The 21467-nt window shown below is 43.1% G+C and overlaps 1 protein-coding gene across 3 annotated transcripts; it reads left to right on the top strand.

Moving 5' to 3' along the window:
* The first annotated feature begins 426 nt into the window (after positions 1 to 426).
* ITIH4 (inter-alpha-trypsin inhibitor heavy chain 4) lies at positions 427 to 21157 on the top strand. 3 transcript variants are annotated; one of them, XM_074878869.1, is made up of 23 exons: positions 427 to 501; positions 2889 to 3049; positions 3465 to 3569; positions 4219 to 4381; positions 4476 to 4586; positions 4671 to 4799; positions 5664 to 5780; positions 6855 to 7023; positions 7965 to 8081; positions 9609 to 9790; positions 10677 to 10859; positions 11432 to 11571; positions 12168 to 12322; positions 12832 to 12864; positions 13176 to 13226; positions 14328 to 14360; positions 14967 to 15020; positions 16245 to 16283; positions 16759 to 16872; positions 17510 to 17684; positions 19157 to 19311; positions 20156 to 20258; positions 20813 to 21157. In XM_074878869.1, the coding sequence occupies exons 1-23, from the start codon at positions 427 to 429 to the stop codon at positions 20886 to 20888; spliced, it is 2640 nt and encodes an 879-aa protein (XP_074734970.1). In that variant the 3' UTR covers positions 20889 to 21157. The 3 variants fall into 3 exon arrangements, with proteins under 3 accessions (XP_074734970.1, XP_074734971.1, XP_074734972.1); XM_074878870.1 differs by lacking the exon at positions 13176 to 13226; XM_074878871.1 differs by lacking the exon at positions 14967 to 15020.
* Positions 21158 to 21467: the final 310 nt, after the last annotated feature.

The raw sequence follows: 21467 nt of genomic DNA, 5'->3' as shown, positions 1-21467 counted from the left end.
CGTGGATGTTGCATGTCTTGGCAATCGCCAAATCTCTGAAGTGCTTGAGATAACATTAATGATGTGCCTTTTCAAATTATTACTGTTGGATATGGTAGAGATTCAGGCATCCAAAAATGTAGCTTGTTGCACAGACCAGTTCATCTGCCCGTAGGATTTCACGTGCCACAGTGAGATCTAAGTTTAAAAAGAAAACCTAAAGATTTCTTAACTTTATGTTTTATGAAACATTACCATTCTGCTGTTTAACAGCAAAGATCTGTTGGAAAAATAAACTTTAACCAAGTCCAAGTTTTACCTATGTTTAACATGTAAATATTAAGTTTCTGGGTCTCTTCAAAGTCTACATAATATCCCCAAGTACAAGTTACTTATTAACTGATTAAGATAAACTGAGTTTTCATTTGAAAATCTGGTCTTTCCAAAATGGAGGAGAGAATGTTGTTCGCTTTGATGGTCTTTTCCTCACTTGCAGTATTAGCAGAAACTATTGCTCAAAAGGTATTTGCTCTATTTTTACTTTAACAATATCTGGTTTGCTCATTTGGTGATCATGTGATATCATGGTAGCTGGCCAGGTAATGCAGGTAACTCCTCTGCTAACCACCACCTGTGGAGCCTTGGGTGTACTGTGTCATGATTTCAGAGCTTTGGGTTCTTTAAAGGCCTTTTTGGTTGTTTGGACTGTTATAGTATAAATGTGGTAGGAGAGCATTTGCAGACGTGTCTGCTCATGCTCTTCCCCGGGGATGTAAAATACCGAATTTGAGGGATCAATGGGTCTCCCTCAGCCACTGGATGAGGTTTGGATCTTGACACAATGCCATGACAGCAGGACCAAATGGGGGACCGTAGCGGTGCCAGGAGGCTTCTGACAGGCATTTAATAATTTATATGGAACAGAAAACAGGGGAGTAGACAGTTATTTATACCATCTGGAGGACCAAACTGTGTTTTGCATCATCTCAGGGTGCATGGAACCGGTCTTATTTTAAAAATATCAATATTAGAGAAACAGACAAAGCCTTATGTGGAAGGTTTTTATTTCCATTATGCCTATTCAGAAAAGTGTGAAATGCAACCAAAATGCAGGTGGGTTTCTGGGATGCAGGGACAGGTCTGGTGGCTGCTGTAGTGGTATCTGAGGGCTCTGCAAGAAGCTGTGGATGTGGTGTATGTGCCTGCAGTGCCTTGGGGAGCGGCCACAAGTTGCTCCCCATTGCTTTTGGATGCACACCCAGGGCTGGTCCTCTCCCACCTCCTTCACTAAGGGCACGGCAACACCCCTCACCATGCTGCACTCCACTGCGTGCTCATTTGTGCTGGTCACAGCCTAAAATGCTGCTGGGGCTGGGCAAGCGCAGGAGATGCCGGTCCCTGTCCCCTCATCCCTGCAGCATCCCTTTGGCACATGGCAGTGGGGTGGATTTTGCACGGGGTAAGTTTTGCATGGGGCAAGCTCTTCCTGTGCTGAAGGGTGCTCCATGGGCAGTGATGGCCACAACGTGCCTGTGCTGCCCCAGTGAGCCACGGCTCTGTGCTCCTCAGTCATGGCAAAACCTCCCCTCCAAACGCTCCACAGGCAGGTTTGAGCATGGCAGGGCAGCAAACACGAGCAGAGGTGCTTGGGGATACTTGGAAAGCCTTTGGGAAGAGACACTCCTGGGAGAGACAGCCCCAGCCTGGGCAGGGAGGGCTCCAGCTCAGGGTGGGCAGCAGGCACAGGCACCCAAACTGCCAGGATCAGGAAGTTGTTCTCTTAATGAATATTTTTGGTTTTTATCCCATTGTCCTGGATTGTCAGTAGGCATCAGGAGATGGAGCACACTCTGGCAACATATAATGAAAAAACCCAGCCATCCATTACTCACATGGCACTGACTGTGGCACCTCCTGCCCTGATGCCTGAGCACAAAGCTGTGGTCACAACTTTGTATTGAATGGCCATGTTTAGCTTGATTAAACTTTTGAATTTCAGCCAGTGCCCTACTAAGAAGAGGCCAGTGGATGCCATTAATTGGTGAGCAAAGTACAGGGGATGAATTACTAAAGTAACTGAAGATCAATTAGCCCTTCAAAAGATTTGTGAGTCTGGAAAAGTAAAAATGATCTGCTTTGATGGTGAGCTTTCTTATTTTAATAAACTATTGGACTATTGTGAGGCTGGTGATGTCCAGATCAACTTTTCTTAGTGTCACTGCTGAAACACGGGTAGGACCTTTAAAACAGATGTCCCAGAGGCAGGTGCTCCAGGCAGTTTCCAGTCCAGCCACCTGTGGGGTGTTCCCGGGCAGCTCCAGGACGGTGCCCTCCTCCCTCGAGCGTTGGCAGCCCTGGAAATACCAGACCAGGAGAAACACAAGTGCTCAAAGGGCAGCCCTACTTGTGCAACCAGCGAGGGGTTGAAGACCTGCTAAGCTTCATATGTGACACAAGGCATGGAGCTGAAAAACATGCAGCAAAGTCAACAGCTGGGAAAGCAAATAAACAGTCGCAAAAAAAAGCTAGCAGGTCTCTTTTCACGGGTCGAGTGCTTAAGGCGACATCTGATTTTTCTGAGATTTTATATTATTTCATATTGGGGTGACACAACAGCTGCTTCAGAGTACTCAGAAGAGAGAAAACCACAGAAAAAGGCCCAACAGAAGCCTTCTGTGGAACAACATGCAGGTGTAGCTGCAGATTTTGCATGGGGCTGTGGTTGCAGCTGCAGAGATGTGAATAAGCTGATGGCCAGCCTGGTCATGGACAATTCCCCCTCCCCACTGCCGGCCGGACCTTCTAACAGCTCATTCCTTCATCAGACTTTTCCAATAACATCACCCAGGTAAGGACTGCTTAAGAGCAAAACTGAGTGTTTCTGTTTCAGCCTGTTTATTTTTTCCCAGCATGCTATCGAAATCTACAGCCTCCATGTGGACTGCAAGGTCACATCGCGATTTGCTCACACCGTCATCACCAGCAAAATTGTCAACCGAGCTAATGAGTCCAGAGAGGCGACCTTTGAAGTGGAGTTACCCAAGACAGCCTTCATCACCAACTTCTCCATGTAGGACCAGTCCTTACCTGTGGTGTGCAGGAGGCAGCTCTGGGGGCTGGGGTTCATCTTTCTTCTCAGGAGATGCTGAGTAAAAAGCACAGAGTTGAGCTCTGAGGATCCTGCACGAAAAGCTCTGTGGGGCAAAGTAGTAGGCAGCCAAATAGAACGAAGGTGCCTAGGGCCAGGTTCAGGCTGCCTGCTGCACAGAGTGGGTGACAAACATGCTCAGTGGTGGTGTTTCCCAGGCTCCAACCTCCCTGAGACCCTGCACAGAGGAGGGCTGTGTTGTGGTGGTGGCTCCTGGCATCCTCCTGGATGGGGAGGGACATGGGAGCCCCACGGGCCACAAAGTGCAGTGTTCCTCTTGTTTCCTTCCCCAGCACTTTCCTTCTAATATTGATTAATTTTTATGGAAACCGAACAGGTCCATCGATGGCAAAGTATACCCAGGAATAATAAAGGAGAAAGCTTCTGCTCAAAAGGAATATGACACTGCAGTCTCACGTGGGCAGAGCGCCGGCCTTGTCAAGTACGTTGCCATCCTGAGTAAGGCTGCTCCAACCCTCTTCCTTGGCTTGTTTTTTGGCAGTGGGTGGGTTAAACTCTGGAACCAGCCACCTCTCAGCAGGGATAAATATGAAAAGCAGCCTTGGGTTCTTACTGGGAGGGATGAGGTGTATATATAGATATACATATATCTGTGATTTATATCTGGTCCCGCAATGGGCTTCGGTGGGAGGTGTTGCCCTGGAACTTGCTGTCATGTGGGAGCACCTTTCTGGGCTGGGATGATGCTCAGTCGCTGAGTCTGCCTCCCCACAAGCACAGAAGACCATGGCACTTGAGCAGCCATCACGCTTTTGGGATATATTTAACCTGTGCTTCCTATGTATTCAGTCCCAGTTCTACTCGATCCCAGTCTGAGGCATGCAGAGGTTTCTGCTCCATTTCTCAGCCTGCATATGCAGCACCCATGACATGCTAATGTAATATATGTGATGTTTATAATACCGCCTGCAATGTAAAAGGTCTTCTGTGTGATGAACAAGATTTACTGCTACTTTTTTTCTATTTATTCCATGTGGTCCCTTGGTCATTATTAGCACACTTCATAAACTTTGGCCACCACAAACCAAACCTTCCCTGCAGGAGGTAAATCTGTTCTCCAACCCCTCCAGAATCACAGGCAGAAAACTGGAGCAGTTTCACGTGTCCGTCAGCATCGCGGCCGCCAGCAAAGTCACTTTTGAGCTGACGTACGAGGAGCTGTTGAAGCGGCAGCTGGGGAAGTTCGAGCTGCTGATCAAGGTCCGACCGAAGCAGCTTGTTAAGCATTTCCAGGTGAGCTGCCCTGGCGAGGGCTGGGCAGGGAGCAGCGGGGTGGTTCTTGGCTGTGCTCCCTCTGAGATGCTGATGCCAACTTCTTCACTCTCAGATTGATGTGCACATCTTCGAGCCCCAGGGTATACGCTTCTTGGAGACAGACAGCACATTCATGACAAATGAGTTAACTAAGGCGCTCACGAAAGTGCAGAACGAAACCAAGGTAAAGCAGCAGCTGCCAGATGTTACTGCCAGTGGCAGCTTTAAGTTAAGTTGCTTTAAATCTTTTCTTCTGATTGCTTTGCAGGCTCATATTTTATTTAAGCCAACTGTAGATCAACAGAAAATAAATCCTGAACTTGACGAAACCCTCCTCAATGGTGATTTTGTTGTGCGGTATGATGTTAAGAGAGGTGCCACTGCAGGTGATATACAGGTAGAAAAGAAATAGAAATAAAAATGCTTTCAGCTCATAGATACACCTGAATGTGAAGCACAATCTGCAAAACAGCAACATTTACTTTGAAACACCAGGAGTGACAGGAAAAGCTATTTCCATTAATCCAGGGTCAGCAGGAACTGATGGCAATGTTCAGTAAATCCCCAGACACACCAGGCACATTGCAAGAATGGATCACCCATGAAAAAAAAAAATCAATCATTCAAATTTTGTTTTAATACCAAATCTATATTGCCACTTTATAGATGTCTCTCTACATTCTTTTTTTTTTTTTTTTTTTGGCTGATCTAAGGGGTATTTGTGGCTTCTCATAAATGACGTTTAGAGGAACGTGATTTATATAAATATCAAAATGACTGCTTGGTTTTATTTTTTGTGGCAACTGAGGCATAACTAAAGAGAGCAGGAACTTAAAAATATTTATGGACAAATGCACATACTAGGGAATAAAATACATTATTTTCCATACCATTTCACTAATGAAGCATACATGGATGTGCTAAAAGATGGCAGTCACAGTCAATGAGCAGAGATGTGCTCATAGGTGATAATAAAGAGGTAAGGTAATATATAGTGATAATACAGATATATCATACATATGGCACTGAGGCATATAATGTATATATTTTATATAAATCAATATGCTCTTCTCTTGTAATTTGCCCTCTACAGATAGTCTTGCTTCCAACTAGGAAATATATTTTAATAGTTCTTTGATTTGGGCCTATGTAGAAGACTAGAATGTTGAGCATGCACCCTCCTTCTTGCTATGCCAGAACATTAAGATGCAATATTTATTTAGATGTAATTTTATACATGATTTCACATTCTGTATTTCAGATTGTCAATGGATATTTTGTGCATTATTTTGCACCCCGTGAAATGCCAGTGTTTCCCAAAAATGTCATCTTCGTTATAGATCGAAGTGGTTCCATGGCAGGCAGAAAAATTGAACAGGTAAGTTGCCTCAAAGTAGTAACCTCTGCTTCCATCAGTCACACACACCACCTTTTGAGGAAAGTGACTGTGAATTTCATTTTGAAACACACGCTGGTTTTCTACACAGCAAAATTTTCAGACATACAGAAATGCTTGAAAAAACATATGCATCAATTTAAGCTACTAAACAGCAACACTCTTCTGATACAGTCATTCTCACAGGTATTGAACATTAAGGCAGAGAGCACTTTTTCTGTATCTTTGCAGAATATTTTGCTTCTATTTTTTTTCTTTAATGAAGTTTAAAGAATTAGTCTTTTTACCTTTACTGATGACTGTGTATGTAGCTTTGCTGGAGAGCAAACAAGCCCGCTACAGCCCTCATAGGTGTTTTTTTGTGTCTCTAAGTCAACTGAATCTGCCATTTCTGGTGGTCCTAACCTGAGAAACACCACTAGGACTAAATAAGGGCATTGGGCTGCATCTTGAATAGTGCTGTAGAGAAACCCCCTTATCACACTGCAGTTCCAATCCCGGTTCTGGTGGAGAAATATCACAGAATCACAGAATCGTCTAGGTTGGAAAAGACCTTGAAGGTCCTCCAGTCCAACCATCAACCTAACACTGACAGTTCCCAACTCCACCAGATCCCTCAGCACTATGTCAACTCTACTCTTAAACACCTCCAGGGATGGGGACTCCACCATCTCCCTGGGCAGCCCATTCCAACACCTAACAACCCCTTCTGGAAAGAAATACTTCCTAATATCTAGCCTAAACCTTCCCTGGTGCAACTTGAGGCCATTCCCTCTTGTCCTATCACTTGTTACTTGGTTAAAGAGGCTCATCCCCAGCTCTCTGCAACCTCCTTTCAGGTAGTTGTAGAGGGCGATGAGGTCTCCCCTCAGCCTCCTCTTCTCCAGACTAAACAACCCCAGTTCCCTCAGCCGCTCCTCGTATGACATGTGCTCCAGACCCTTCACCAGCTTCGTTGCCCTTCTCTGGACACGCTCGAGTAATTCAATGTCCTTTTTGTAGTGAGGGGCCCAAAAAATAGAAATATTCAAAGTGATTGTCTTCTCCTTGGAACAGACGAGGGATGCCCTGTTGAAGATTTTGCAAGATCTCCGCCCAGAAGATCATTTCAGCTTTATCACCTTTAACAGCAAAGTGGCGGAGTGGAAGAGCTCTTTGCTGCAAGCCACCGCAGAGAACGTGGCGAGTGCTGCAGGATTCGTGCAAACTCTTTCTGCTAGTGGAGGTACAAGGCACCACCTAGATGCTTGTAACCACAAACATGCACCCAATATCATATACTGCTTAGAGAAATATTATTTTCATTAGTCATATACTGCCACAGAAGTACCATCAGGCTCACAAGGCAAGTAAGTTTTTAATGCTTATGAGTGATAAGTGGGATAGAAAGGCTGGTTATGGGTGTGGACGGCTTGGTGACTACATTATGATATGGAGAGATGGAGAGATGGTCACATTTATGAACCATAAAAGCCACAAAGTTTTGTTTCAGATTTTTATAACAGAGATGGCTGGAAGATTTCCTGATAGTACATTTTTTTTCTACAGAAACATGGCAATTTACTCAACATTTAACAGCAATTTGCTGGGGGGGTTTTTTAACATCAAGGGCCCCCTTGTAAAATAAAAAACATCCGAAGTTACACTCCTGTGTAAGTGACACTACAGAAACAAAATAGTCAAAATAGGCATGAAGGACTTCAACTGCAGCATCACTCAGTGTGCTTTATTATTTAGTTTTAAGCACATCTAAAAGCCTATATCTCCTGTTAATGCTACGCTGTTAATATTAATATATATTTTCTTATCCCAGGCGCTAACACCAATAAGCCCACCTGTGCCCAGCTCTTTTCTTTAATTTCTTAAATGCAGGTTGTTTATTTAAGTGTGTTTATTTAAGCACTTTTTAATGGCTCTAGAGATGTTTGTATTTCCCATCACACAAGTGTGGAAAATGCTCCCAAAAGAATACTCCAGCATCACCATTGCAATGTTATACACCGTAATTAAGCCCAGTAGGCTAAACCCCTAAATCCTCATCTCTCTGAAGGATTACTTCCTGCAGAAAACTTTAAACAACTCTGCGGGGCCTCTGCAGATGAAGTACACCGATTTCTTCAGATGATTATCCTTTTTAGGTGAGTGATGCCTGCTTTCTCATTACAGGCACAGATATCAATCGTGCCCTGCTGACTGCCGTGAGCGTCCTGGATAAAGCCGAGAGGCTGCCAGAACGGAGCGTCTCCATGATTATTTTGCTGACGGATGGCCAGCCCACTTCTGGTGAGTAAATACTAGCCTCAGTCCTCTCTCTCCTTGACTTTTTTATCTTTTACACTTGCATCCCAGATGTTGATAGACATAGTCTGTGTTTCAGAAGAGCTTTGGTACAAACAGGCTGGGCTATCACTGGATCTGTGTCAGCGAGAGGATGATTATGAGAGGGCTCTGGCAAGGGCTGCAAGAAGTGATGGCAGAGCCTGCCTGCCCATAACTACACGTCCTTTAGCTGGGAACTGTTTTGCTAAGTACCATTGGCTTCCCACTTCATAAACTTGAGGGAATTGCTGGAGCTACTCCAGGCATAGCTGAAATGTGAAAGTAAATTACTTAGAGCAGAAACATGGACATTTTGCATATATTATGTACGGTCCCATTTGAGAGGTATTGTTTATATTTCTTCACCTCCTTGCCCCAAACTTGAAATATTTTCAAGGTGCCTCTTGTTTTGTGTTCTTTTCCACATCTAGCTCTTAACTAGTGATCATCTGTAATAGCACAAACCAGAGGGTTGAGATAGAAATACTGGGTTAAATAAACAGTAACTCCCAATGCAATGGCACAAACCTCACTTGTTCTGAACAGGAGTTTGTCTAAGTTTCATGTGACACCAGCATCTCTCAGAGGCCAGCAATATTAATTCAGCTGTAAGCCCTCTAATAAGATCAGTCTGCCTTTCAGATCGTGTGATCCGTACTGCTTTGGGGTTGTTTATTTGTTTGGTTTTTTTAATAAAATTCAGCTCACGGTGCTGTCTGCTCAGCACAGCCACAGTGAGTCTCAAATATCCCCGAGCACGTTGCACATCCACAAGTTGGCTAGAAATCAGGCCAGGGTAGGGTGCCAGGCAAATACATGCAACGTTACTGCATATGCTGCCTTCCTTGGCAAAGCAGGCTGAAAGGGAGAAATCTGAGTTGCTCCCATGATATTGCTACAGGCAGTGACAGTTTCTGCCTGGAAATACTGATAGAGAAGTTCTCCATACGGGGCCATCGGCAGGTCTTCAAATGGGATAAGATGATGGTGTGAAAATCTTTTTTCCTTTGTCACGCAAAGGGGCTGGGAGAGAAGCATGGCCGAGTTAATTTGCACTTTGTCTGAATTACACCATTAACCAATACATTCTTCTCTGAATTCACACGTATAATATTTATGCATGGTACTTGTCTTCCCAGCAGTCATGTTTCCATCTCTTGTGCTGTTAACTTGTAGTGTGTGTCCCTTTTGTCCCAAAAACTTCCTCTGGCCCCTGTAATCTTGTAAAATATTTTGCGCTTAGCCATGGTGACATGAGTAGAAGTTAGTGAAAGTCATTAAGGGTGAGGATCAGGTTCTGGCACTCCATGTGCAGAGTGGTGCTTTCATCTCCAATTCAGTTAACGGAGTTCTGTCCCATATATTTTTAATATTTTATTCTGAATTATTTTTAAAAGACTTTAGGCAGAATTTTCCATTAAACCTGCTGCTGTCATTTTGTACTTTAAAAAACCACAAACAAACAAGGGTATGTTTTTGTTTCAATTACAGGTGAGAGTAATGTGGAAGTAATTCAAGAAAACATTCAGAAAGCAGTCAATGGGAAATATGCTCTTTTTTGCCTTGGCTTTGGGTTTGATGTCAGTTATAAGTTCCTGGAGAAAATGGCCCTAAGCAATGGGGGAATAGCACGTCGTATATATGAAAACGCTGATGCAGCCTTGCAGCTCCAGGTCAGGACTAAGGAATATGCCAGAAAAACCATCCATCAGCTACAGCTTATGTCTAGTCTTAGCAGCAAAGCCACGGATTTTCTGAGATGAAGAGTTGGTTTTGAGTTTATCTGTTAATTTTGGGGAGGGAGGAAGGCCATTTTGGGGTATCTTAAGGCTTGTACCCTAACCATGACTGAAAGTTGATGTCCTCCTCAAATCAGCTGCATTTGGACAAACCTGGAAACTCACATTTCTGTACCTCTGCAAAAAGACAAATTGCCCGGGAGATGTGATGGTGGAAAAACTTCTGCTCTTGAGTCTGATTTCAAACTGTTTGAAATACCACTATTGGAAGCTGTTTGTTATGGTTTCCCTAAAAATCAGTGGGTAGTTTGAGGCACCTACAGGCAAACTGGCTCTGCAGTACCACCAGCCTGGGTCTTTCCTGTCCATCTGGAGGGGGCTATAACTTTTGTGACGTTCTCTTTTTTGGGAAGCTGTTTCTACCTGTTTCAGCTGGATGTGCAGAGACTGACTTTACTTAACGTTGGCCCCAGTCCAGAAAAAGAAAGATTAATCTCCAGGATTAGTCAAGCTTAAAAAATCAGATGTGGGAAGTGGCTAAAGCAAAGCACCTAACTGGGTGGGATGGTGATAATGGGGATGGTGCTTGTGTACTTGAATTACCATGGGAAATACAGATTATATGGCATTGCCAGCCTGGCTGGAGAAGGTGTGCTGAACCCTGGGAAGAAACATTTATTTTTTCTAGGTTTGCAGCAGCCGAATAAAAAGCTTTGCTCCCTTCTTTTTAAGGGGCTTTTAGATATTCAGCGTATTGCTTTGCATAATTTTGCAGTCATTTGTGCATGTTCTCTCTCTCTCTCTCTCTGCTTCTCTTTAGGGCTTTTATCAAGAGGTGGCTACCCCAATATTAATGAAAATTGAAATGCAGTATCCAGAAAATGCCGTTGAGGGATTAACCAAGAACAATTTCAAGCTGTTTTTTGAAGGATCTGAAATAATAGTAGCTGGAAAAATTATCAATGAGCTTGATCTTTTGCCAGTAGAAATTAAGGCTCAGTCAGTAAGTGTTTAGTTTACTAACTGTGAAAAACATATCTCCCTTCTGTCTTTTATGATGCAATAGGAGACTTCAAGAAGTCTTTTGTGTGCAATATATGTTCTCTACATTTGGGCATTTAGCTGTTTTCTCATTTTAGGAAAATAGAATTTGAGAATTCAAACAATTTTCCCCTCCTGAATTTGCTGCAAAAGAAAAACTTTGAAGTATATCCACAAATAAACAAACACCAGTTTTAATCCTTCCAAAACCATAATATTTGGCCTTTCAAGCATTTTTAGGAAACTGGTTTTTATTTTTAGAATGAAGAAGGAAATCTGAATATTCATCTCAAAAATGTTGAAATAGAACAATTTCATTTCCTCCTTTTTTCAACATTGTTTTGAGTCCAGAAATATATAGCCAAAATACATGCTGCTTTGGTAGTTTGGAGTTGCATTTTCCAGCAGGAAAGGACAAAATTGAAGGACAAAAAAGGCACTTTGGTACTGAAAGATGTTCTTTTATGTCTAATAATGTGACTATAAAAGAAGTCTGGAACTGTTCTTTTGATGGTCGGTTTTCTCCCATTTCAGCATGCTAGTGACTTGACTCTTAAAGAAGAAGCAAATGTCAAAGAGAAGGAGCAAGTGTTTCAAAATCAAAGTTACATCTTTGGAAATTTCATAGAGAGACTGTGGGCTTACTTAACCATTCAACAGCTTCTGGAAAAATCGTAAGCAACTTTAATGTTTCGTATTACAAATTTCTAACTTCTTAAAACACAAATTCCCTATTCACAAACTATATGATCAGATAAATACAAAGAAGCAGAAATATTTCTGCAGATAATATTAAAAACATAGTATACTGGAAGGATACTACATTACTGTATGAGGAACATGAGGTGCCTTTCAGTTTACGATAGCGCTCTATCATTAAATGTGTGTATATATATGTACATACACATATGAAAACATAATATAAAGTATTCTTCATGACATTACTATGAAATAGATTGTACTTACATGGATTGTGTTGAGCTGTTACACATTCAGAAATATTGTCTGTAAATAAGTGAATGGCATTAGATAGTAAAGTGAACAGTAAGTATGTCTTGAAGACATTTCATAGATCATGTATCTATTATTTTTACGTATTTGAACATGTCCGTAATTTCAAGCATGTGAACACCTGAGTTATCCCAATAAGACTACTCACCCTTCAATAATAAAAGATATCTGTTAAGACACAGCTAACATAAAAAGAATCTGAAGACGGCCTGCTCATAGTCTCTATACATTATTTCTTCATCATTAACACAGACTTTAGTATTTCAGCACAAGAAGAGGACCAAAAAACCCTGGAGGTGCAAGCCTTGGAGCTGTCTCTGCGATACAGCTTTGTTACGCCCCTCACTTCCATGGTGGTCACCAAACCTGCTGACCAGCAGCAGACAGAGCTGGCGAACAAACCCACCGAAGCTGGTAAATGAGGCATCGAACTGCCCCCCTGAAATATGCTGCTGTTATTGATGATTTGTTGTTGACCTATACTGGAGGCCATTTTATAGTGATGTGACATGGTAATAAGCCACATCAGTGGCAGGATTTCAGGGATTAGCTTCCTTTCAAAATAATATGTACAGGATTTTTTTAAAAGGTGAAGTGGTGAAATGGACACTATTATTGAAATGTAAAACAGTTTTTTTAAATATGAACTAAAAGTAATTTAACAGTTGTTACTCAGCATTCCTGCCTCTGCAAAGGGATTCTGTGCTTTTCTCTGTAGCATTAAATTGGAAAAAATGAATGCAGGGGAGAAAGCATGCCATCGGTAGAGTCTTGCATGTGCTCTATCTACCTATCCTTTAACACAAAAAATGCTCATCACCTGAAGCAAAACACCCGCTTGTCCCAGTTTTCTGGTTTGCACATGGGTAAAGTCATTTAGTGTTGCTGATATAACACTAACCTGTCTCTCTTCCTTGTGTTAGATAATGAGAAGCCCAGGATTTTTCCAGTAGGAGGTAAATGTTTTCTTCTTTACCAGTAGTATATTTCCATAATGACCTCTAATGAAGGAAAAAAAAAAACCAAAACCAACCAAAAGAGCCTATGGTGGTTGTTCTATAGAGGGAAATATCTGAGATTTGGAAAAATATGTGAAGCAAAACGTAAGTGACTGCCAAGGTCTGCGCAGGGTTTTGGGTAGATAACATGGTCAAATGTTCCATTCAGAAAGTCTCGAAGGCCAATATTGTCTTTACTCATAAGGAAAGTAGTTCTTCAGGTGAACGGTGCTAATGATATTTTCTGCTTCTTCCTACCATGTGCGAAGCATCTGTCAAAAAATTAAGACACTTTGGAAGTACTTCTGAGGATGATTTAGGTATTTTTTTTCCTCTCTTTCTGGAAATGATAGATGTTTGAATATTAATTTTAAAATTCCAGCATTATTAATCTGATAATCTCAGCTCTGATAATACATCATAACAGCAATGCTTTAGGTGAAAAGCCCTGCTCTAGTTCTTTCACAGAAATGTATTGAGGCAATTGTAATGCTGCCCCACTCTCTGAAGGTTACCTGTTTCAAAGTGGCACTGGGAGTTGGATAGCAGAAAACTCCCTGCCCAGAAGCACAGCCCAGCGACCACCCTGCCCTGCTCAGAGGGCACCAGGCCTTGGCGCTGCCCTTCCCTCAAAGCTCCCTCTGGCTGCAAGAGGGGAGGAGGTTGGGGCCACCCCTGCAGCAGGCCCTGTGTCCACAGCAGGTGCCAGGGTGTGACGGCTGGGCGGGCACGGCTGCTTGAGGGCACAGCGACGTCCCCACTGGCTCTGAGGCTGGTGCCTGCCAGAGCATCACTGAGCACCGCCGCTCTCTGTCGTGATGGACCTGCAGAGCTGGAGTGGCCAGGGAGGAGAAGGGGCAAACAGGATGCTGGGCTACTGGGACCCGGGGAGGTTTTGATGTGCTCTTTTGGGTGTTGCTGCAATTTCTCCTGTTGAGCTCATCTGATTTTTAACTGCTGGTAAAAGCTCTTGCCTGGGGCTGCAGCACTCCAGAGGGAGTACACTGCGAGCCTGTGCTGGTGCTGTAGCTCCCTGTGGGGCTGGCCCCTTTGCAGAGCCCCCCATGCTCCCTTCCCCCAGAAGCACCCGCCTCACACCAGGGACGGGCATCACCACTCCTCGCCTCCCCGGCCCCACGCTCACAGCAGATGCAGCCCCCGCATCTAGCAGACACTCAAATCCCTTTTTGCAAATCCCTTCCTCGCAGAGTTCATAGTAGTTTTTGTCCATTTCCATCCTTTGGCTGGAAATACTTTCCAAGGACCAGTGCTCACGTTCTGTGGGCTTCATTACTGCAGATAGTTCACTTTGGGAAGGGAAGATGCAGCTGGAGAATTACAGATCTGATGTTTGAAACACTCCTGTAAAATATGTAATACAATCATGAATAGAATACAGATACTCTTTTTTCTTTCTTCAGATGCTTATAGACTGAGGAGTGGATCACCTTCTGGTAAGTCCTATGTTTTTATTCAGAGTAATTTTATAAAGTTCATTTCATATGTAGGTTCATAGCAACATTAATAAATACATTTTGGTTGTGGATGCCCACTTGATATATAATTTAGGTTTTATTACATGTATTTTAGTTCACAGACATTTTATAATGAACTACTAAAATTTTGAAGACAATCTTGGTCCCTTTTCAGAAATAAAAAACTATTATACCTCCTGTAAATAAATGTGAAAGATCTGGAAAAGCATATAGTAGTAAGCTGAAGGAAATGGGTGTAAAAAACGTAATTTACCAGTCCTGGGGTTTGCTGTGTGAAGCCAATGTGGAACACAGCTGTCTGCACGATGACAACGCCTGTCCTGCAAGGAGGAAAGCCCAGGGCCCTGCAGAGACAGAGCTTGACATCGCTGAGAGCTCCCATAGTGCTGAGCAGAGAAGGCGCTGGCTGCTGCCTGCATAGGATCCACACACGTGCACCCAGGACTGTATCCAAAAAAGTCAGTGGGCAACAAGCAGGAGGGGTTCCCTGTTTTACAAGCTGTGGAGGAAGATGCAAGGCATGACCCCAAACAAATGAAACATTGGAAAAACCTTTTATTTCAGGTCGATGGCGCTCTGAGCCCCAATCTGGCAGCAACAAGAAGCTGTTGTCAGTAGGTAGTTATTCACAGTCGCGTGCGAGAGGACCTGGGGTGGGCGTGCTGAGTTCAGTGCTACCTAGCAGCTGTTGAAAATGCAGCTCTAAACCCTCCCATATCTCAGGCTGAGCATGCCCCAGTGGCACAGTCATTCCTAAGAGAAATAGGCACTGGACATTGTTCTTTTTTCCCCAATTGGGACATCTTGTTTTAAGCAAAGCTCTCTGTAGAAGTCAGTGAAGAGCTCTGCTAAAAAGGCATCTGTCAGTATTCACAGAATCACAGAATGGTTGGGGTTGGAAGGGACCTTAAAGGCCATCCAGTCCCACCCCCCTGCCCTGGGCAGGGACACCTTCCACCAGCCCAGGTTACTCAAAGCCCCGTCCAACCTGGCCTTGAACCCTTCCAGGGAGGGGGCAGCCACAGCTGCTCTGGGCAACCTGTGCCAGTGTCTCACCCCCCTCACAGTAAAGAATTTCTTTCTTCTATCTAATCTAAATCTACCCTCTTTCAGTTTAAAACCGTTACCCCTCATCCTATCCCTATACACCCCGATAAAGAGTCCCCCCCCCACCTTTCCTGTAGCCCCTTTAAGTACTGGCAGGCAGCTCTAAGGTCTCCCCGGAGCCTTCTCTTCTCCAGGCTGAACATCCCCAACTCTCTCAGCCTGTCCTCACAGGGGAGGTGCTCCAGCCCCCTGAGCATCTTCGTGGTCTCCTCTGGACCCGCTTGAGCAGGGCCATGTCTTTCTTGTTCTGGTGCCCCCAGATCTGGACACAGCAACGCAGGGAGGGTGTCATGAGAGTGGAGTAGAGGGGGAGGATCCCCTCCCTCGACCTACTGGCCACACTTCTCTTGATGCAGCCCAGGACACGGTTGACTTTCTGGGCTGCAAATGCACATTGCTGGGTCATGTTAAGATTCTTGTCAACCAACACCCCCAAGTCCTCCTCCTCAGGGCTGCTCTCAATCCACTCCTCACCCAGCCTGGATTTGTGCTTGGGATTGCCCTGACCCATGTGCAGGACCTTGCACTTGGCCTTGTTGAACTCCATGAGGTTCACATGGTCCCACCTCTCCAGCCTGTCCAGGTCCCTCTGGATGGCACATCCCTGCCCTCCAAGGTGTCGCCCGCACCACACAGCTTGGTGTCATTGTCAAACTTGCTATTCTTCCTGGTTATTTAGCTGACTTAAAGAAAAATGTTTCATTAAACTCTTCTTGCTAATTTTAAGTATTTCAGTTGCCAGGCTAAGAGAAAAAATGAGACCACAACCTCTTGGTAAGTAATACATATACCAGTCCCATTTTAATCATTACTATAACTGTAATGTACAGATTTTCATACAATAATGTTTTTTCTGACAGCATCAACTCCATGAAAACCCTTTACCTCTTCTTGCAAACCTTGGCTGGTTCTTTCCACATAAGTGAAAAATATCCCAGTATCTCATGAGAAAGCCTCTCTGCCTCGAGGATATAACCACCAACAGAAATGTAGAACAACAGATCTTCAGCCTCAGCTTTTTTAAGAGCTCATTCTCTAAGTTTAAAAATCTGTTGTCTTCATTCATATCAAGATGCTGTGTCTGGGTGTGCTTTTGAATAATTATTACTGTGTTGATTTTAATCATTCTATTCTATAAAAGCTATAAGCAATATTTTAGGTATAAATTAATTAAGAATTTTGCTGTGCCTATCCAAAGGGCAGAGGCTAGATTTTCTTTGTTGCTAACATTGTTCTTCTGGCTTTTCAGCCAATGAATATCCACAACTTCTCTTGCAATTACCCAAACAAAATGAAACAATCTGTTTAAATACTGATGGAAAAGCACGTCCCTCTGTCCACCTGCTGTCAGATCCGGAGCAAGGTGAGTGAGCCATATTATCCCTGATACCAAGGACAAGGAGAGTCACTTCAGTCTATAAGAGCAGTTGGTGTCTTTGGGAATAACCCCCTTTTGTGAAGGGCCATATCATACCTGCTGCCTTGCAGTGACCGGAGAGGCTGTGGTTAATGTTTCCTTTCTGTTAGGCAATATTAATTTTCACTGTGCAACAGCTGAGGGCACTTCTCACTGGTCTGTTTGTAGGTCACCTCCGTGGCCTTCAGGCTTTTCCCCTGTCCAGCCCTTTGGAGCTTCTGAGGACCTTAAACCCCATGGTCCTTACGCGCTAATGGAAAGATGCATGCTTTTAAAGCACTGCATTTTTTCTGTTGTCTTGCACCCAGAGGATTCATGGCCCCAAGCACCAGTTGACACCTGCTCTGATTATGGAGCAGAGCCACCTCTGTGAGAGGAGGTGGCAATGTGGGGTTAAACAGACTCTGGTGACCCCACTGCAGCCTTGGGAGCACACGGATCTGAAATCCAGACTACTGTGCCTCCCAAAACTAGATTTGAAACCCTTAAGTTGCCTTAGCAACAAAGGTGAAGCAGTTTTATTAAGATCAGTCATACTTTATAAACAGGGTCACTTGACAGATTTGTGTCAATGTTATTAAAGGACTCACTGTGACGGGGAAACTCGGGGACAGAACAAATCACTTTGTGCAGTTTGAAATTAACTATGTGAATCCCCCTGTGCAAATCCATGTCTCCACGGATGAGATCGTCCTAAGGCACAATAACGAGAGCACTTGGCTGCCGTGGACGGAGTCAGCCACCTCCACTGTTCAGGGGTAAGAAACATCACCCCATCCTGTCCCAAACTTGAGAATGTGACAGATCTTTTTTTCATCCACTCCTCCACTTCCACATTTGCTTCAAGTAAGTGCTTCCAAATGTCCTTATCCGGTGAGTAACTCAGCCTGAGCAGAAGCAGCGTAGCTTCGCAATCCCCCATTTTAAATACAGAGAACAAAAAAGGTTTGATTTTAATTCTCCATGACTGTGTAAGAGAATCAAAACTACTGTACCACCGCCTGCCTTTCTGCTTCGACATCAGAGACAGAACATTTATCTGCAAAGAAGAGGACCCGCTGCGGCACATAGCAGCCCCTGTGCCACCACTGTGCCGGCTGCCACCAGGCACTTTGTGTTCCTCCAGCTGCAGAGCCAGTACTGCAAAGTGATGGCTTTGACATTTGTTGTCTCTTTTATACATCAGTTGGCTCCACACAGGCTGAAGTTTTCTTTCTCCTCGGTTTTAGCAATAACTCACATCTGGGCAGCTGGCATTTTTTATGGGAAGGCATGAAGTGTTTGAATAGCTGTCTGTAACTAAATGCCCACGGTTGGAGAAAGGGTACTTTAAATGTAGACTTCATTTGTTGGGCTAATTAGAGCAGGATCCTTCACTACCACAAGAAAGAGTGGAATGTAGCTAGTTCCATCAGTGTTTTTGCATTGCCGGAATAAACCTCCAGGAGGATCTGCTGTTGGTCTGGGGCAGACAGGACGCACGGCACTGCCTCCCTTATATGCAGTTCTAGACAATAACAGAAGTCCTAAAACAACTGCTTTCAATTATTTTTGTAATCCAAATGGAGCCAAGAACATGCTGGATTTATGCCCCTCTATAATTTGTTGTCTGCCAAGCAGAATGATCCTCCTGCTTCAAACCAGCAGCCGAGCCCTTGCAACCGCAGCGCTTTGTACACCAGTGCGGGTGGCTGTGCTTTGTCTAACCTGATCTGCAAGGGAGAAAAATAACAGTGGATGTTTGTGTTCTGCAAGCCCACCTTGGGTCAAAATAAAATTAATGGGTTAGGAGAAAAGCAGGGTCTGAAAAAAACCTGTGAAATATCCAAGAAAAAAAATATGTGACTTTTTCATAAAATAGATTGAGTTATTTTATCTAGTTTACCTTTTTTCTCATTAAAATGATGAAAAAATTATTTTTTTTTTTCCATCCAAGCATTTCTTGTCATTATGGATAATAAGGTGTTCTCATCAGCAAAACGTTCTTTTCCGTTGATGTATTTGTGTGTAACTTGATACAGGAAAGATCTGTTGTGCAGCATAGAGAGAAAAGATATGCTGCTTAATATTTTCTATCTTAAAAATAACCACCAACAGATCATGAAAAATGCAATTGCAAAGAGATAAACAGCAAAAATGAAATTATTTTCATTAATTAATTTCAGCTAGTTAAAGACATAATTCTTTCTTCATATTCTTCTTGGAAATAATGTCATCGTTTACTTCCTAGGCTGAGAGTCTCAGTTGAAAAGGGAAGGAGCATTACAGCATCATTGTCTGATACAGTCACAGTAAAAATTTCCTTTGTAAAGTTTCCAGACGATTTCCTTGGGCTGTATTTCTTGAACACCAACCGTTTTTCTGACAAAGTCAGTGGAGTTCTGGGTATGTATCATTACAGATGTATGCAGCAAAGAAGGATGAACTTGTAACTAAGCTCCTGAAATGAGAATATAGTGGGGGGGTGTTCAGTCACATTGTAAGCCCTTATTCAGATTTTATTTCCCTGGGTCCTGACAAGCTCTCATGAAGAGCAGTCAGCAGGCAAGGCAGCAGCAATGCTGTATTTCAGGGGGTTCTAGAGAAACTTTGCATTTAATTTATTCTTTTCAGACATCTAACATCACCTTTTAGTGCACAGCAATCCTGTCTTACCCTGGAAATGTAACACAATGCTTCTCTGCTCACCAGTGGCACAACCCTAAATAGACTGTTATGGGTTTAGAAAATGTTAAAATAAGACTAAAATAATAGTTGGGCTTAACCTCAATAGTGCTGTGGAATGATATAATTTATGCAGCAAATTCATTTGATGTCCAGTAATGATTATAAAAAATGGACATAAAATTGTAAACAATCAGGGTTACAAAATGAAAGCCAGCTGGTCCTCAACTCCAAAAAGTCTGATGGGACTAAAGTTGAAGTTGTTTCAAAAACTTTGCAAATGGAGAGGCTGCATGTTCTAAAAAGAAAAAAAAAATATAAAAGTGACAACCCCTCAGAGTGAGGCTGAATCTCTCTGTGGAGGAGTGTTAGGGATAGCAGGAGATCCCAGCAGAAACAGAGGAATTTTCCTAACTTACCAAGAGAGCTTCCAAATGTGGTCTTTTTTTGTTTGTTTTCTGAGGCAGATGGCTGCTTTCCTAGTGTTATAGCTACCATTTGGGGTAAATGAACAACAAACTCAGATGTTTTGTATTTTTAAATAATTTGTGTGTCTGTTGCTTAGGTCAATTTTATTCAAAAGCACAATTTGAGAGTAATTCCAACATCAATCAGAGAGCTGACGAAAGACTCTTAAGTGTGTCTGGATCCGAGCACAGAGTTACCAGGTAACAGATAAGGGATAAGGGTGAGTGATGCGAGTGCTCTGAGATGTATTTTATCAGCTGATACCAGAGATCAAAAGAAATGAAACTAAGGGAGTATCTGTAAGAATACACCTCTTCGGTGTAAATAATAGGAACTTGTGCTTGAATTTTTCTCTAACAGTCTGAATTGGTTGCTCAAGCGATGCCACAGGACTCAAGGCTCGTATATCATAGCAGGGAAAATCATACCCTGGGGGTACGGTTTGCATAAAAAAATGCCAAATCAAGTAAGGTTCTGCTGCTTCATTTACATGGATAAGGGAGGGGTTTTCCTCAGTTGGAATTATTTTTACACTTCACTTGCTTTTAGTAAGTGTCTGTGATGCGGGAGCGATGCTGCGAGCGTGCAGCTTCTGTTCGCTGTCCCTGTGTGTCCCTCACTGCTGCCTCTGCCTCCGGGAGCAAAGAGGCGCCAGCTCTGCCCTCGCACAGGCCCTCTGACTCTGCAAACGTCAGGTCCATTCTGGGCTTTGCTTATTTTATCACAAATTTTTCTTGTTTTGATTTTGTTTCAGGCAATACAAGAAAGATTACAGGCTTGAGTCAACCAGTGATCCTGTTTCCTGCTGGTCAATAGATGTAACCCCCTAGAAAAGAGTATTCTGGGAAAGAGAACTATGCAAATGATGCTCTTCCAAATATTTTTGACACTTTCTCTCATCAAGAAAGCCACACAGTTAAAACCTTACCTGTTACTATATATAAATGTCACAAATCTTTTAACTCAAAATAATTATACTTCCAAGATGAGAATGTGCTTGCTTGTTGTTTGTTATTTTAAAACGGTTTCTAACATTCAGAGGGTTATGTTGTCGAAGGTTTATGTGAATGAACTAAATAAAATTGACATTATCATCTCACAGTTTGATATGGACACACAGACTTAGGTCTACAAATAAAAATAAGTACTGGCGTCACCCAATCCAACACGTGTCATGAAAACAGTAATAGATTTCTAACATTGAATACCCTCTATCCAGTTACAAACGACAGTGTTATTGAATTATGTGTTTTGTAAAAAGAGTATGAAGTTTAAAACAGTGTTTAAGTCAGAAATAGCGTGGCCAGCAGGGACAGGGAAGTGATCTTACCCCTGTACTCGGCACTGGTGAGGCCGCACCTCAATTACTGTGTTCAGTTTTGGGCCCCTCACTACAAAAAGGACATTGA

The sequence above is a fragment of the Strix uralensis genome, chromosome 10 (genome assembly GCF_047716275.1).
Source record: "Strix uralensis isolate ZFMK-TIS-50842 chromosome 10, bStrUra1, whole genome shotgun sequence".
Classification (NCBI taxonomy): Eukaryota; Metazoa; Chordata; class Aves; order Strigiformes; family Strigidae; genus Strix; species Strix uralensis.
The sequence above is the reverse complement of the archived record's forward strand: the minus strand, read 5'-3'. Positions and strand labels throughout refer to the sequence as shown.